At 45.8% G+C, this 15,421-nt stretch overlaps 1 protein-coding gene across 1 annotated transcript in view; it reads left to right on the top strand.

Annotated features, from left to right (window-relative positions):
• Nucleotides 1–15,141, top strand: part of ABCA13 (ATP binding cassette subfamily A member 13) — a 357,421-nt gene extending 342,280 nt beyond the window's left edge. Inside the window, exons 60-62 of the mRNA XM_057304334.1 lie at nt 12,228–12,333; nt 13,508–13,645; nt 14,501–15,141. Of these exons, the coding sequence (XP_057160317.1) occupies nt 12,228–12,333; nt 13,508–13,645; nt 14,501–14,596 (340 nt within the window). The 3' untranslated portion in view covers nt 14,597–15,141. The remainder of the gene's footprint in view (nt 1–12,227; nt 12,334–13,507; nt 13,646–14,500) is intronic.
• The last annotated feature ends 280 nt before the right edge of the window (nt 15,142–15,421 follow it).

Genomic DNA, 15,421 nt, shown 5'->3' with positions numbered 1-15,421 from the left:
ACCAACCTTGCATCCCTGGGATAAATCCTGCTTGGTCATGAGATAGTTCTCTCTCTCGCTCTCCCTTTTTTATGTTGCCCTATTCAATTTGTTAGTGTTTTGTTGAGCATTTTTGTGTCCGTGTTCATAAGAGATACTGGTCTGTAGTTTTTGTTGTTCACAAGTATTGCTTCCTTTTCTATTTTTTGGAAGAATTTGTAAAGAAGAAATTTCTTCTTTTGGAAGAAATCTTTAAAAATTTTTAAATTGGTATTCGTTTTTCTTAAAATGTTTGTTAGAGTTCACTAGTGAAGCCATTTGGGTCTGGCATTTTCTTTACTAGTAGTTTTTAAATGACTAATTACATCACTTTACTTGCTATAGGTCTATTTATATAGTTTTTGTATCCCTGAGTCAGTTTTAGTAGGTTTTGTCTTTCTAGGAATGTGTCTGTTTCACCTGATTTATATAATACATTGGATTGCAATTGTTCATAGTATTACTCTGTAATCCTTTTTAATTTGGGGAGGTTGATAGTAATGCCTCATCTTTCATTTCTGATTTAGTGATATGAGTCTTTTTTGCTTGTTCAATCTAAGTAAAGGGTTGTCAATCTTGCTGATTATTTTCAAGAACTAGGTTTTTAGTTGTACGGAGTTTATCCATTGCTTTTCTGTTTTCTAGCTCATTAAATTCCACTCTAATATTCATTATTTCCTCCCTTCTTATTTTAATTTTAGTTTGCCCTTCTTTTACCAGTGCTTTAGATGGTAGAATAGGTTATTGTTTTGTGATCTTTCTTATTTTTAAATATAGTTATTTGAAACTGTAAGTCTCCCTCTAACTGCTGCTTTACCTGCACCCCAGACATTTGGTATTTTGAGTTTTCATTTCCATTTATCTCAAAGCAGTTTATAATTTTCCTTGTGACTTATTCTTTGACTTATTGATTATTTAGGGGATTTTGTTTAATTCATTTGTTAGTTTTCCAAACTTTTTCTGAAACTTACTTCTAATTTCATTCCCTCATTATCAGAGAATGTACTTAATATTATTTTTATTTTTTATAATAATTTTTTATTATGTTATGTTAGTCACCATACAGTATATCCTTAGTTTTTGATGTAAAGTTCCATGATTCATTATTTGCATGTAACACCCAGTGCGCCATGCAACACGTGTCCTCCTTAATACCTATCACCAGCCTATCCCAATCCCCCACCCCCACCCCTCTGAAGCCCTCAGTTTATTTCCCAGAGTCCACAGTCTCTCATGGTTCATTCCCCCTTCTGTTTACCCCCCTTCATTCTTCCCTTTCTTCTCCTACCGATCTTCCTATTTCTTACGTTCCATAGATGAGTGAAACCATATGATAATTGTCTTTCTCCGCTTGACTTATTTCACTTAGCATTATCTCCTCCAGTCCTGTCCACGTTGCTGCAAATGTTGTGTAATTGTTCTTTCTGATGGCTGAGTAATATTCCATTGTATATATGGACCACATCTTCTTAATCCAGTCATCTGTTGAAGGGCATCTCGGTTCCTTCCATGATTTAGCTATTGTGGACATTGCTGCTATGAACATTGGGGTGCATATGGCCCTTCTCTTCACTACATCTGTATCTTTGGGGTAAATACCCAGTAGTGCAATTGCTGGATCATAGGGTAGCCAAATTTTAACTTTTTAAGGGAACTCCACACTGTTTTCCAAAGTGGCTGTACCAACTTGCATTCCCACCAACAATGTAAGAGGGATCCCCTTTCTCCACATCCTCTCCAACATTTATTGTTTCCTACCTTGTCAATTTTTGCCATTCTAACTGGCGTAAAGTGGTATCTCAATGTGGTTTTGATTTGAATTTCCCTGATGGCTGATGATTTTGAACATTTTTTCATGTGTCTGTTAGCCATTTGTATGTCTTCATTGGAAAAGTGTCTGTTCATATATTCTGCCCATTTTTTGATTTGATTATTTGTTTCCTGTGTATTGAGTTTGAGAAGTTCTTTGTAGATCTTGGATACTATTTTTATCCTTTTAAGTTTACTGAAGTTTGTTTTATGGCCTACTGTGTGGTCTATCCTGGAGAATGTTCTGTGCGCACTTGAAAATAATATATATTCTTCTGTTGTTTGGTAGAGGGCTCTGTAGATGCTTTTTAAGTGTTGTTGGCTTATAATGGGTTGTTAAATTGTGCTATTTCCCCGTTAATCTTTTTCCAGGTTGTTCTAGCCAATATTGTTAGTAAATTGTGCATGTCTGCCTTCAGTTCTGTCAGCTTTTTCTTCATGTATTTTTGGTGCTCTGTTCTTAGGTACAAATATGAGTATACTTGTTATATTTTCTTGATGGATTAACTTTTTATCACTGTAAGGTCTCCTTTCTCCTTCAGTAAATTTTTTGTTTTAAAGTCTACTTTCCATCATGTTAGTATCGCCATTCCAGCTTTGTTGATGTTGCTGTTTGTTTAACATCTATTTCTATCCTTTTACTTTCAATCTGTCTGTGTCTTTGAATTCCAAGCGTGTCTCATATAGGTGGCATAGTTTTGGATCTTTTTTGGTCTAATGATCTCGGCTTTTTATTTGATCATTTAATCCATTCACGTTTAACATTATTGATTGATTATTGATTATTGATAGAGTTGGATTATTATTATTAGTTAGACTTGCCCTTTCACCTTTGGTTTCTATAAGTCTTGTGTTGCTTTTCTTTCATTGTTTCTCTTTTACTGCTTTTTTTTGCATTAAGTGAATATTTTCTAATATTTTCTAATAGCATCTTAATTTCTTAGCCATTTTTCTACTATACCTATGGTTTTGGTTTTGTCCTTAGCGGATGCTCTTGGGGCTTACCATGTACATCCTGACTCATCAGAATTAGCTTTAGAGTTAAGTTAATCTAGTTCCAGTGAGATACGGAAATGATCTGGATCACTTTCCTGCCTCTTGCTGTTATTATGTTAGACACCTAACACTTATCAGTGTTACCGACCCAAGAATAGGTTGCTGTAATTATTACTGCATGTAATTTTTGTCTCTTTTAAAGGAGCTGCTACAAAAAAGGAGAGCAAGTATATATTTATAGCCTTTGTTATATTAACTTCCTTATGTAACATTTCTGGCTCTCGTCTTTTTTTCCTGTGGATCGAAGTTACCATATGGAACCCTTCTCTTCATCGGACACAGCTTTCCTTTCTCTCGGCTCCTTTGGTCTATTACTGGCCAGTTTATTACATTTCTGGATGTCAAAGGCCCAATAATACAGCTGCGTATTGTTAATATAATTGCTTCTACAATCCCCTAAGAGAAGAAAGGAGAGAGGGTGTGTGTTTTTACTGTCTGTTATAATTGCATAGTTACTTTTACTTGTACTGTTTTTTTTCATGTGGATTTTATTGTCTGGAGGTCCCCTACCTTCAGGTTGAAATAAGTTCTTAGTTCAGTATTTCTTGGATGGTGGGTCTTCCAATTAAAGTCTCTCTATTTCTATCAGGAAATGTTTTTATTTTGCCTTCGTTTTGAAAAATAACATTTCCAGACATAAGATTCTTGGCTGGCAATTTTTTGTTTTCTGTGGGTTTTTTTTTTCAAGCACTTTAAATGTTTAAGTGTTATTAAATGGTCACATTTCAATGGCTTCTGGTCTCCAGTATTTCTGATGAGAAGTCAACTGTTAATCTTGTTTACGGTGTCCTACACTTCTCTGAGCCTCTGCCCATTTTTCTTGTCTGTTTTTGGGTCACAGAATCTCTATCTTCGAGCTTACTAATTCTTCCCTTTGCAAAGTCAAACTCTTGAGTCTCTTGAGTGAGTTTTTATTTCAGTTCTATTATTCAACTCCCAAATTTCCATGTGGGTCTTTTTCATAATTTCTGTCTCTTTGCTGCTAGTCTCTAGTTGATGGGACACTATCATCATACCTTCTTTTGGCTTCTTTAATCATGGTTTCTTTTAGTGCTTTTGACATATTTATAATCACTACTTTGTGGTCTTTGTTAGTCCAACATCTGGCTGCTTTCACAAGCAGTTTCTGTTTTGCATTTTTTTTTCTGGCATATGGGTCATTCTTTCCTGTTTCCGTATATGTCTCATCATTTTTTATCAGAAGCCGGGCATTTTGGCGATGCACTGCAGCAATCCCGGGCACTGGCCTCCCACCGCTGGGGCTTGCTATGGTTTCCTGCTTGTTTCTGTGTTCAGTGACGATTCAGGTAGTTTTAGTGCAGCCTGTTTCTGCCCCTGCACAGGGTGAATCCTCTGATGATGCTCCCCGGGGGGCTGCCCAGGGTGTGCCCACAGTCACCCGGGGTGATGGTGCTTCGGGCCTGGCTTTCTGCCTCACCTCTTGACCACAGCCAGTGGTTAGCGTCACTGATCTCTGACCGACTGTTCTATTGGTTTCAACAATGTCCTGGGACATAAGTTGCTCCACAGCCTAATCCAATCAAACTAAGGCTTTTATTTTATTTTTTTTTTTAAGGATTTTATGTATTTATGTTAGAGAGAGAGAGTTGGGAAGGGGCAGAGGGAGAGAGACAAAGAATTTCAAGCAGACTCTGTGCTGAGTGTGAAGCCTGATGCAGGGCTCAATCTCATGACCCTGAGATCATGACCTGAGCCAAAACCAAGAGTCAGATGCTTAACGGACTGAGCCACCCGGGCGCCCGTAATTTGGGCTTCTTTGAACTGATGCTTCCCAAGGCCAGTGTTTGAGATTTGCTCTGACACCAGGAAGTCTTCTTCCAATGGTCTCTTTCCTGCAAACCAGCTGGCCTACAGTTTTCCTGTGTCTGCAGTTCATGGACCCATTTCTCCCCCTGGCCTTTCACCACACCCTCTGCTGATTTGAGAGGGCCCTTAGGCTTGAACTTCTCCATGCTTTGCTGCAAACAGGGCTGGTCCTTTGGGACGAGATTGGGAATCACCTGCCCTATGGCCTGCTTCTCCTCTAGGGCAGAGTCTCCGAGCCACAGCTGGGCTCTGGAACTGGGCATGGGGACAGAGGTGTGCTTCTCTCTGAGTGACACCTTGTTTAGGAACTGCATGCGTCATGCCCAAGGGCAGACGCGAGCCTCAGGTCCTCTTCAACGTGCTCTCCAGGAGTGGAGCGCCTGCTTCATGGGCCAGAGGAAGGGGCTATCCTTCCTCTCCTTTCCCCAGTTGTCCTAGATGAGAGCCTCTGCCATGCATGAGGGCTGGGCAGAAGAAGGACGCCACAACCTGTTGAACTTTCTGGAATTCAGCTTCAGCAATAGGTACCGGGGGAGGGGGGCAGGAGGGGAAATGGTGACACTCTGCTCCTGCCAGGAAGAGAACCCTCCAACCAGGAGCTAGGGGACATACTGTGTGTTTTGTAGGCACTGTCTGTAGTGGGGTTTCTGTCTTGCTGGGCTGGGGGTAGCAGGCAGAGAGCAGGTCTCACGTCAGATACCACAGAATCTCTCTCCTTAGTCAATTTCACTAGCTTTTTTTTGGGGGGGGAGAGAGAGATCATGTACAGGGGCAGAGGAAGGAGCAGACTCCCCGCTGAGCAGGGAGCCCAATGCGGGGCTTGATCCCAGGACCCCGAGATCATGACCCGAGCCGAAGGCAGTTGCTCTACCAACTGAGCCACCCAGGCGCCCTCATTTCCAGAGATTTTGAATGGTTGCCTTTGATAATTATTATCATCTTTGCTAAGGAATGGGTTTGTGGAGCTTTTCACACCATCCTGCCAGAAATCCGGCCATCCATTTTCAAAAACATCCATTTGCATCCACTTCATGCTGGTTTTACACCTACACCCAAAATGACTGTGACCTTACGGTGGGGTGTTCACACTGATTGTTCCTGAGGGTTTTTGAAACATCTGGTTTCCTAATGCCCCCGCTCCCCTCCCGCCAGTGTACCTGTTTATAGTTTAATGTTCTTGCTTATAAAAGCATATTGGAGTGATTAAGTGACATTACATGAGGGCAAATACATCTTTTGATGAGACTCCGTCTAGGAAATCCCTCCAACAAATTGCTTGCGGAGAAGCCGGGGAGTCGCCTTACATCCGCACAACGTATCGTGAGAAGCTGGTCCCCGTCGGCACGTGCTTTTTATAGATCATCTGGTTTTGATCTGTGGTTCGAGGGATCCAGAGTAACACTAGGAAAATAGTCACCGTTTTGAGGATTCATCTTTGGGGTCTGCACTGCCCACGGGAGACTTAGGAAGACCGGTCCGCTTTAATGCCATGAGGGCTGTCAATTCCTGGCAGGTTAGGTTAGGTCACCCGTGTGCCCTTTGCACCTGCAGGGTCCCACCTGCTGTCTGGTGTGGGAGCCAGGTCAGTCCAGCTGTGGCCCCTCTTATTGTCCACAGTGTCGCCAACATCGTTCTCTCAAGTATTCTGTGAACTTAGTCAGTTTCCTGATGTACGTGGGATGTGGAGCCAGGAAGGAGGTCATCACAGAACTTTCCACCTGGCCCACCCCGCACCCTCTACTGCTGCTCTCCTGGCTCCCCGGGCTGCCAATACGTGCCCACCCTGGGGTCCAGCAGGGAAGTCCCAGCCACATTTTGGTGCCAGAGACTTCAGGCTGGAATATGTGTTATCGAGATGTCTTCTCAACAAGGAGAAGGAGGCTGCTCCTAAGAGTAGTTCCTCTCTGCTAAGAAAACCATTTATTGTTCTTATCCTTCTATTATTATTTTAAAGACTGTGCTACGTGGGGTCCAACTGGAGTCCATCGAGATTATTTGGGAATCCTCTGAAACTGAATGCGGAAAAGCTTTACTCACGCGTTCCAAAAGGGCCATCACCCCCAGATCACAGCCCCACGGAGAAGTGTGTTTGCTTGTGTGTCTGCAGCGGAACCTCCCCTCCACCACAGTGCTCTGCAAAGTCATGCTCTCTGCACGGGGGCAGTTGGGTGGGTGTCTGGCTGCGAAGGCTCCCCGTGCTGATGGTGGTATGGTCCTCCTCACCCACATCTCACCTGGCAGGGCCTCGGGGCCTCTCTCCGGGCAGCGCTCATCAAGCCAGGAACTAGCAGCCCAGTCTGCTTCTCTGGAATGTTTGCTTAATTACGTTGCTGAGCTCATGGAGACAAACCGGGACGAGACTGGCTGCCTCTGTTCCCGCCGCCTCTCCGGGTGCCTGTGGGTGTGACACCAGCTGGGTGGCTGCCTCTCACAACAGCGAGAGCCCCAGTGTTGGCCACATTATGACATCTGATGTGGCAAGACATCAGTTAGCTGCTAGAAACTTCCCTACCCTTCTCATAACTTATGCCACCCCAGATGGACGGACACCGAACTCCCAGAAATTCCATTCTCTTTGATAATCAGGAGTTGGATTTTATTTCCTTTAGGAAAATGTGCTACTTCGTAGGACTTTAATTTTTTTAAAAGATTTTATCTATTTCTTTGAGAGAGAAAGAGAGCACAAGCAGGGGGGCGCCGCAGGCGGAGAGGGAGAAGCAGGCTCCCCGCTGAGCAGGGAGCCTGACGCAGGACTCGATCCCAGGGCTCCAGGATCATGACCTAAGCCAAAAGTAGATGCTTAACTGATGGAGCCCCCATAGGATTTTCATGTTAGGGTCTGTGTTCTCTTACAGAGATTTAACGGGGCCGTGCTTGGAGCCCTACAGAAGGATGAGATCACAGGAGTTCCTTCTTGTTTGTTTTCTGTTTGTTTCCAGATTGCTTATGTGGCTTTTGGAAACACAGAAAGAGAATACTAATTGGAAATTGACCCAACGTGCTCATTGAAATAATTTGGTTAGCTGTCTTCTAGACCCTTGCTTTTATGCAGGAGGATTATTACCTATTGGGGAACTTTTGTTATTCTGTTAATCAGAATCACATAAATAACTCGTTTCAACAAGGAAGAAGTTTTCTGGATCCTTCTGTGTTAAGCAGGCATGTCTTCCATTACTGAGAATGGAAATCATGGTGTGGGGATTTCAGCTTCATGTAATGGCTCCATTTCTATTCCAACGTTCTTTTCAGAAATGAAAAGGGAAATAAGGAAGAAATGCCTGTTTGTCAGGATTGGGAGATCTAGACAATCACTCATATATTGTCGGCTTTACAAAAGGTGTGGTTTATCTACCTAGATTCTGGGGTCTTTCTGAAATGAACGAAGATGTTCAGCGATCATGAAAACACTCAGGAGACCAAATAAGAGAGCCAGTCTTACAGCTGTAACCTCAGCCCCGTCTGCGGGACTTGTTTGTCGGGCGAAATGCTACCATGCTGAAGATGAGGCCACTTGTCTACCCCTCCTGCTGATGTGGCTCTTGCTGCATGCTTCCAGACGATCCCTTCCAATTATTCCAGGAAGAAAGGAAAAAGCGATGGAAATGTGTAGTACATTTGGCTGTTGGGTGAAGAGAGCAATACTGATGTTACGACATCAGACTCTAACAAGGGACTTCATGCATTCGTTAATTCATTGAACAGAAACTGGGCTCCCGGCCTCAGGGAGCTCTGCTGTGACAGCTGATGGACAAGAGGGATGCGTGCACCCCTGGGTGCACAAGGGAAGGGCGACCCGATCCCCTAGGAGCTCAACGGGGCCTTTGGCTGGTGGAGTCATTTAGGAAAGGCACACCCTGGCCAGAGAGGGGAGGTTTCATGGACAGAGGTGTGTCGACGCAGGCCAAGCTTCTCTTTACTGTGAGGCCGTGTCATCGACCCATCCAGATCTTTCTCTTAAACTCAGAAATCTGTGGAAGTTCTTTGCCAGGACCGTTCGTCCCCTGGGAGGAGTGCTGGTGTCAGCGCCGAACACTGCTCCTAATTTATTTGTCAGACGCTGTCTTCGTGCAGATGCCTTCAACTGGCCCCCCTTGCAGCCATTCCGATCGGCACAGGCAGTGATTAGAATGTTTTCTGGACCAAACTTGACTGGGGCTGGAGTAAGAAAGGCCACCGTGATGAAGGGACAGGGTTTCAGGGTAAGACGGCTCGCTGCCCGTCTCTGCCAGAACGAGCTGTGTGACAACGAGCAGTCTCCCAACTCTTTGGGTTTCCAAGTCCCACATCTTCTAAAGAAGTGCCATCTGTTGTGTTCTGGGCACACGGTGGCTGTGCAAGCACAACAGGGTACTTGGCGTGAAAGTGGAGCTACAAAGAACACAGGTGTGTGGACCGTGACACAGGACCCCGGCCCATGCCAGGTTGGCGCTCTGCTGACTGGGGTTGGGGCTCTGTCGTCCTCCATTCCTGGCCGCTGTGTCCCCTTGAGCACGTCACCTGACCTCCTCTCTATCCCATTTCACTTTTGTAAAATAGGGACAGATGTAGCCACATCGGGGTCCTTGGGGACGAAATGGAGCAACAGTGCTCAGTGCCTCACGATGGAACCCGTGTGCCCAGTGCTCTCGGCTTCCTCTGTGGGCAGGATCACCTCGCGGACCCTGACGAGGTGACGAGGAAGCTTCTAGCTCAGTCAGGTGCTCACACAGCTGTCCGCCTCCCACCCTCCTCGCTCGCTCACTGGACTCGGACGTCTGGCTCCTGAACCTGCGTGTGCGTGTCTGTTACCCACCGGCACACTGTTTGCTCTTGTATTTCAACACTGGTTACATGTATTACACTTGGTGTCTATGAACCAAAGTGTATCACAAACAGCGGCCAAACGCATAAGTGTTACAGGCACCTTTGCCAGCCGATAACGGGCTTTATTTCTCTTTCTGTGACCATGCGCGTGACGCGGACACGATGCTGAGCCACGTTGGACCGATGACCACATATGTAAACGAAGGACCTTTGGCCGCTTTGAAAGCTTTTAGACTGGAAAGCACACAAATCAAATACATCCCTTGTGGAACTTAGATCGTTGGCATAAATGTGTAGGTTATAGGCAGAAAGGAGAAAGTAAAGATAAGGTCAATTAGATTCTCGCATCATAAATGAATTCGCTGATCTACAAAGATTCTCCTAGTATTTGAAGATGACCTCCTTCTGTTACTTTCTGTCCAGGAGTCTTGACGACTCCAGAGAGATCCCGAGACACTTGCCAGCCTATCTCAGGAACATTTTCTTGTGGGGGTTTTTTCTTTCCTTAAAGTGCTTCATATTTCACATCATCTAGAGTAAAGCCGGAAGTGGCTTAGATCTGATGAAACTTCATTTTGAAAGAATTTTCAATATTAATAGGTATATGTGCATAGTGAGAATTTATTAGATAGCGATTAGAATTTATTTAGCATGAGTTTTTCAAAATGCATTAGCAAAGTAGGCCCACGGGGCTGCGGTTTGTGCTAATGGTGCACGTGGACCCTGGCGTGAGTGGAAGAGTGAGGTCCTCTGTGCGCACCGTCCCCTCCCACCTTTGTGCTTAATGTCGTACGCGCTTCAGATCCACGTTCTCATTGGTTCGTCTGCTTTCATCTGTGTTTCCCGAAGAAACGTGAACTTCCTCACGCCAAAGTGTTCTTCCATTTGGATTGTATCCTGCGCAGAAACTCAATTGGACTGGGTATCTGTTTACTTACTTGCTCCGTGCCAGACACGGCCCTGGAGGGTTTCCAAGGAAATCGTTCAGTTGTCTGGCACCCTTATCAGACGCACATGGCTCCCGGGTCCCACATCTGGTATGTGGAGGGAGGGGGTGCATTCCAACCTGGCCGGCCATCTGGGCCCAGTGTCAGCAGCACAGACGCCGTTAGACATAACGGCTGCCAGACCAGAAACACGCTCTGTGCTCATCTGTGCCCCCAGGATGCAACTTCACATGCAGACAGGACCCACGGCTCGGCGGACCCAAGTGCCTGCAGCCGTCCGGACCTCAGTGTCTTCCCTACATGAGACGTGGGAACACACCCCCAGGAGGGAGGCTGTGGTGAAGACAGGGTGGGATGGGCCGGGTTAGTGGGCAGCACAGCGTGGGACCCCTGCTCCTGAGCAGAGGAGTGTCCAAGACGTACACCTCCTTCAGAAACCCTTCCAGGCAGCTCAGGAGAAGCGCCAGGATGCTTTTCTGCCTGTTTTCATCCATATTTTATCAACATCCTCAACAACCTCTCAGCTGCAAGTGGATCCGAGACCATCAGCCCCGAAGGACGGGAGATGTTGGGGCCACACTCCCATCTTGGGGGAAATTTGAAATCAGAGCAGGAGCAGGGAGTCAGAACCCGGACTAGGATCTCGGGATGCTTCAAGTCAATGAGCGAAGTCACATTATCTCAGTCCTCCTTCTGCACCAGATACATTCGCCTGAAGAAAAGTGATTGGACCGTCAACGTGTGAAATGTTTAAGTAAATGAGGTGCTTATAAAGGTCTGGGCATGCCATGTGTTCTTTCCATTCATTCGTTCATTCAACTCCCAGTTATTAGTTCTAGGTTCTTAGGAGAGATATATCAATGAGCAAAATCGACACAGACTGCTGTCATCATGATGTGTTCATGTCTTTGTTTTTATTCTCACGGATCTTTATTGAGATGCTATTATGTGCTCAGCACCACGGGATGGGCGGTTTTTAGAAACCCCTTAAATTCTTGCAGGTGACTCTTTGAGATCACTCTGTGGTGTGGCCATCACCTCAGGCGTGGTCGTCCGGTCACCGGGGAAGCTGCCGTGCACAGCTCCACAGTGTGGGGGGCTGCACCTCCCAGACCAGCTTTCCCCGTGGTCACCGCACTGCAGGGTCAGGGTACAGGTGGGAGAATTGCTTTACGTGATGAAGAAGCAGACGCCTGGCTCATTACTTCTGCGCTCCCTGTCACCTCTCCCCTGCCACACTTAATCATCATGGACCTGGGAGCCACAGTGCTTCTCAGGGTCGGTCCACGGCCCGGCTCCGGCTTCTCGAACTCAGCACATTGCTTCACATTCGATTTCAGCTTCCCTCTTTTACTGAATAGGGATTGACGCCAGGGTTTGCTGATTTTGCGCTTAAAGATAAGTCAGCATCTGGTGATGGGTAGTAAGGAGGGCACGTATTGCATGGTGCACTGGGTGTTATACGCAACTAATGAATCATCGAACTTTACGTCAAAATGTAAATAAAAATAAAAAATTAAAAAAAAATAAACGTTATATAAGTAAAACTAAAAAAAAAAAGATAAGTCAGTGTCTGGGTCGATGGATTACAGAAAACGGCATAACTGAGTTTCAATTGACTTCTGAGTGTTATATTTTTGAAAATGCAGACTCTCCCGTCGATTTGGAATAGTTTTCCTTTACTGTATCCCTACGGAAATGGACTTAGAATTTCCCCCTCTTAGTCCAAATAGTTGTAACCGTGTTTTGGTGTCATTTGACTTCCAGGTTTGGTGATGGTTACTCAGTGAAGATTTGGCTCTGTCAGGAAACGAATCTGCATGGCGCTGTTTCTGACTGCTTGAAGCTCCATTTTCCAGGGATCCAGTTTAAGGTAGCGCTGAAATTCTGCATTCCTTCTTTGTTTTCAGCCTGAGAAATCAGATAAGTGTGTTTGTCTTTTTCCCTATTTTTTCTGCGCTGTTAGGAGAGCCTGCCTACGGTCTGGGCCTGGTTGCAAAGTGTAGCTCCCGCCCCCCTGCCGAAACAGCATGGCCAGTGGATATCGCTTGGCCTCTGTGAAGGATGACAAGCCTGTCTGGCCGCTTTGTGGGGTGTCCTGGGGCAGACCGTGGTTACGTACCCCGCACTCCCCATGGGCACAGCCCCCTTGCATGGCTTGTTTTGTTCTAGGTGGAAGATTGCAAAAGGTAATGCCTTCCAGACGTTGGCTGTGGGGCTTCTAGACTTGGTGGTTGCAGCATTATTTTACAAAGAGTGCCCTGTGCTTGGGACCCTAATCCTTTATAACTTGATGCAAAGTGTGATGCCTGGACTAGCAGCATCTCCATCCCCGGGGAGCTGGTTCCACCTACAGGACCTCAAGCCACCCTATTGAATCCAAATCCGCATTGAAGGAGGTGACCAGGCGATGTCTATGCACGTTAACATTTTGGAAGCACCATCTACAATAGCTTTTAACTACACGATTCTAGTTTATCATAAATAGAGTCTCGTCTGTAAAGTAGCTATTGCCTATTTCAACAAGAGTCACTGAGTAAAAACCCATGGACAAGAAGCACACTCTACAAGACCAGGCGTTCGTGCTCAGGTCCTGCTCCAGATGTCCCATAACATGCTTGCTGTTAGCCCCTTTGCACCTGTGAAAATGAGGATGGGAACATTTCCTCTCTTACCACGAGTTGCTCGCTGGCTCCTGGTGAGGACAACAGGGAGCTCTGCTCAAGACCCAGTGGGGTTCAGGGGCATCTCCTTCCTCTGTGCTGACTTCCTCCTTCTCAGCAGGGCGAGGCGCCTTCTTACCCCCAGGGAGGGCTTCCCCACGCTGTGGCGGGGCAGGGGGCGTACGAGGGGCAAAACAGCCACTCAGCCTTGAGGGGACCCCGTCCCCCGTACGCGTGCGCTGGAGACTCTCAGAACCGACCCGCCCTCCAGCTGCCACTCAGGTGTGTGGTTTGAGAAAACGATGATTTATGTATCAGGTAAGCGCAGCGTTCCTGAGTGATAATCACGTGATACAATTCACTATTTGTTGTTTCGGCTTTTAGGGGCAGCGCCTTAATTTACTGGAATATCACGTGCCGAAGCAATGGCAGTGCTTAGCGGACCTGTTCCGAGTTCTAGAGAACAATAAGAGCTTGCTGAATATCAAACATTACTCCATTACCCAAACCACTCTGGAACAGGTATGGTACCTCGAACGCCTGGGCAGGTGGCATTTCGGTGTGTGCTCGAAGCCTCCCCTGGCCGCCTTTAAACTAGCCAGATGACTTCATGAGGTCGTCCTTTCTTTAAATGAATTGCTGGTTTTACTGAATAGGATGGTGAGTGTCAGGAGGTTTGCTTCTTGTCAGCAAGAAGCCACTCAAGGTACGTCATCGGTAGGGCTCCCATTTGTCCACAGTTACGTGGGGTGTTCACTGGGCAAGTCATGCCCCTTTAACCTTCCCTTCTTCGTTGTGCTCACCCCCCAAAATGTCTAAGGGCAGTGCAGCATAGCTGAGCCATAGCTGACTTTGGGAAGCAGAGAGCTTGGTTTACGAGTACCAGGATGTAGAGTGAAATCCCACCTTCCTTCTTTTTTTTTTTTTTTTAAAGATTTTATTATTTTATTTATTCGACAGGATAGAGACAGCCAGCGAGAGAGGGAACACAAGCAGGGGGAGTGGGAGAGGAAGAAGCAGGCTCCTAGCGGAGGAGCCTGACGTGGGGCTCGATCCCATAATGCCGGGATCACGCCCTGAGCTGAAGGCAGACGCTTAACCGCTGTGCCACCCAGGCGCCCCCCCCACCTTCCTTCTTAAGCCCTGCTCAGGGCATCCCAAATTTCCAGGTGGTTTAGCCATCATCCCTGCATCGAGCTGCGTCCTCGAAGGATTACGTGTTTATGGCGGTTTCTGAGGGGGTGGTATGAATGAAAGCCTCGTGGTTTTTTAGGAAAGTTGGGCAGCACTTTGAGGTGATGTCCCTTCTTAAAATAGTAGAGAAGAGATGGTCTGATGTCCTTACAGCTTAACAGTGATTTTCATCATTTCGCTCAGGTATTTATTAATTTCGCTACCGAGCCACAGAAGTCTTCACAGTCCACCGTGGCTGCGCCTCGTGGCTCTTACCAGCCACCCCACCTGCCGATCTGAGCACTGAAGGGGACGTTGCTGAGAGGAGTAATGCCTTGGCTTTTGTTAGAATTCATCCTTAAAGGTCAAAGGAGCCCGCTCGCCTTGGAGGAGCTGGGAGTCAGGCTCCTGGTGGCAAAATCCTTCCTCTCCTTCATTTCCTCTTGAAAGTGTTTGTTCCCTAATAATCAGCAACCTGGAAGATTGTTTCCTGTAGATTTTTGGGGAGTTCCTCCCATGTGCCTAACCCTTTGTCAAGCCAGGGAGGGGCCAACTTCTTCATGACGGCATGAATGAACCCAGAGTCCAACCTGAGACGTTTTGGGGTTGTCAGAGACTGTCCGTTCCCGAACATTTCGCTGTACTTTGAAGGAAACTGAGGCAGCCAAGGCTAGTTACTTTCCTAACTGATTTGTTTAGGAAATAGTACTTCAGACTGTTTTCCATTTCTGTCCTCTTTCATCACGAGATATGCTCACGTGTGTCTGAATAAAAGGTCGAGGATTTAAACGCCCATTTTTTGGAATACTGGATATTATATGGGATGACATGTAAAAATTGCCATTTTTTCCGTACAAAAGATATTTCTTAAAAAAATAGGAGTTAAGGAGCTTTTCAGTGAATGCTTTAGCAAAATTAAGTAAATTAAACTGGGTACTCTATGTCATTTATAAAAGTTTTGCCAAAATTTCACAGATTTTAAATATGGGGGGTATGGAAAGAAATAGAATGTGGATGTATTTTCTTTTTCTTAATTTCTCAGTTTTCTCAAGGCCTCCCGGTATGCTGAGGTACATTCTAGTTTTAAAGCCAATGCCGTAGATGATCTAGTTATTTCTAATTTTA

This window comes from Ursus arctos, unplaced genomic scaffold (assembly GCF_023065955.2).
Source record: "Ursus arctos isolate Adak ecotype North America unplaced genomic scaffold, UrsArc2.0 scaffold_3, whole genome shotgun sequence".
Taxonomy (NCBI): Eukaryota; Metazoa; Chordata; class Mammalia; order Carnivora; family Ursidae; genus Ursus; species Ursus arctos.
The sequence above is the reverse complement of the archived record's forward strand: the minus strand, read 5'-3'. Positions and strand labels throughout refer to the sequence as shown.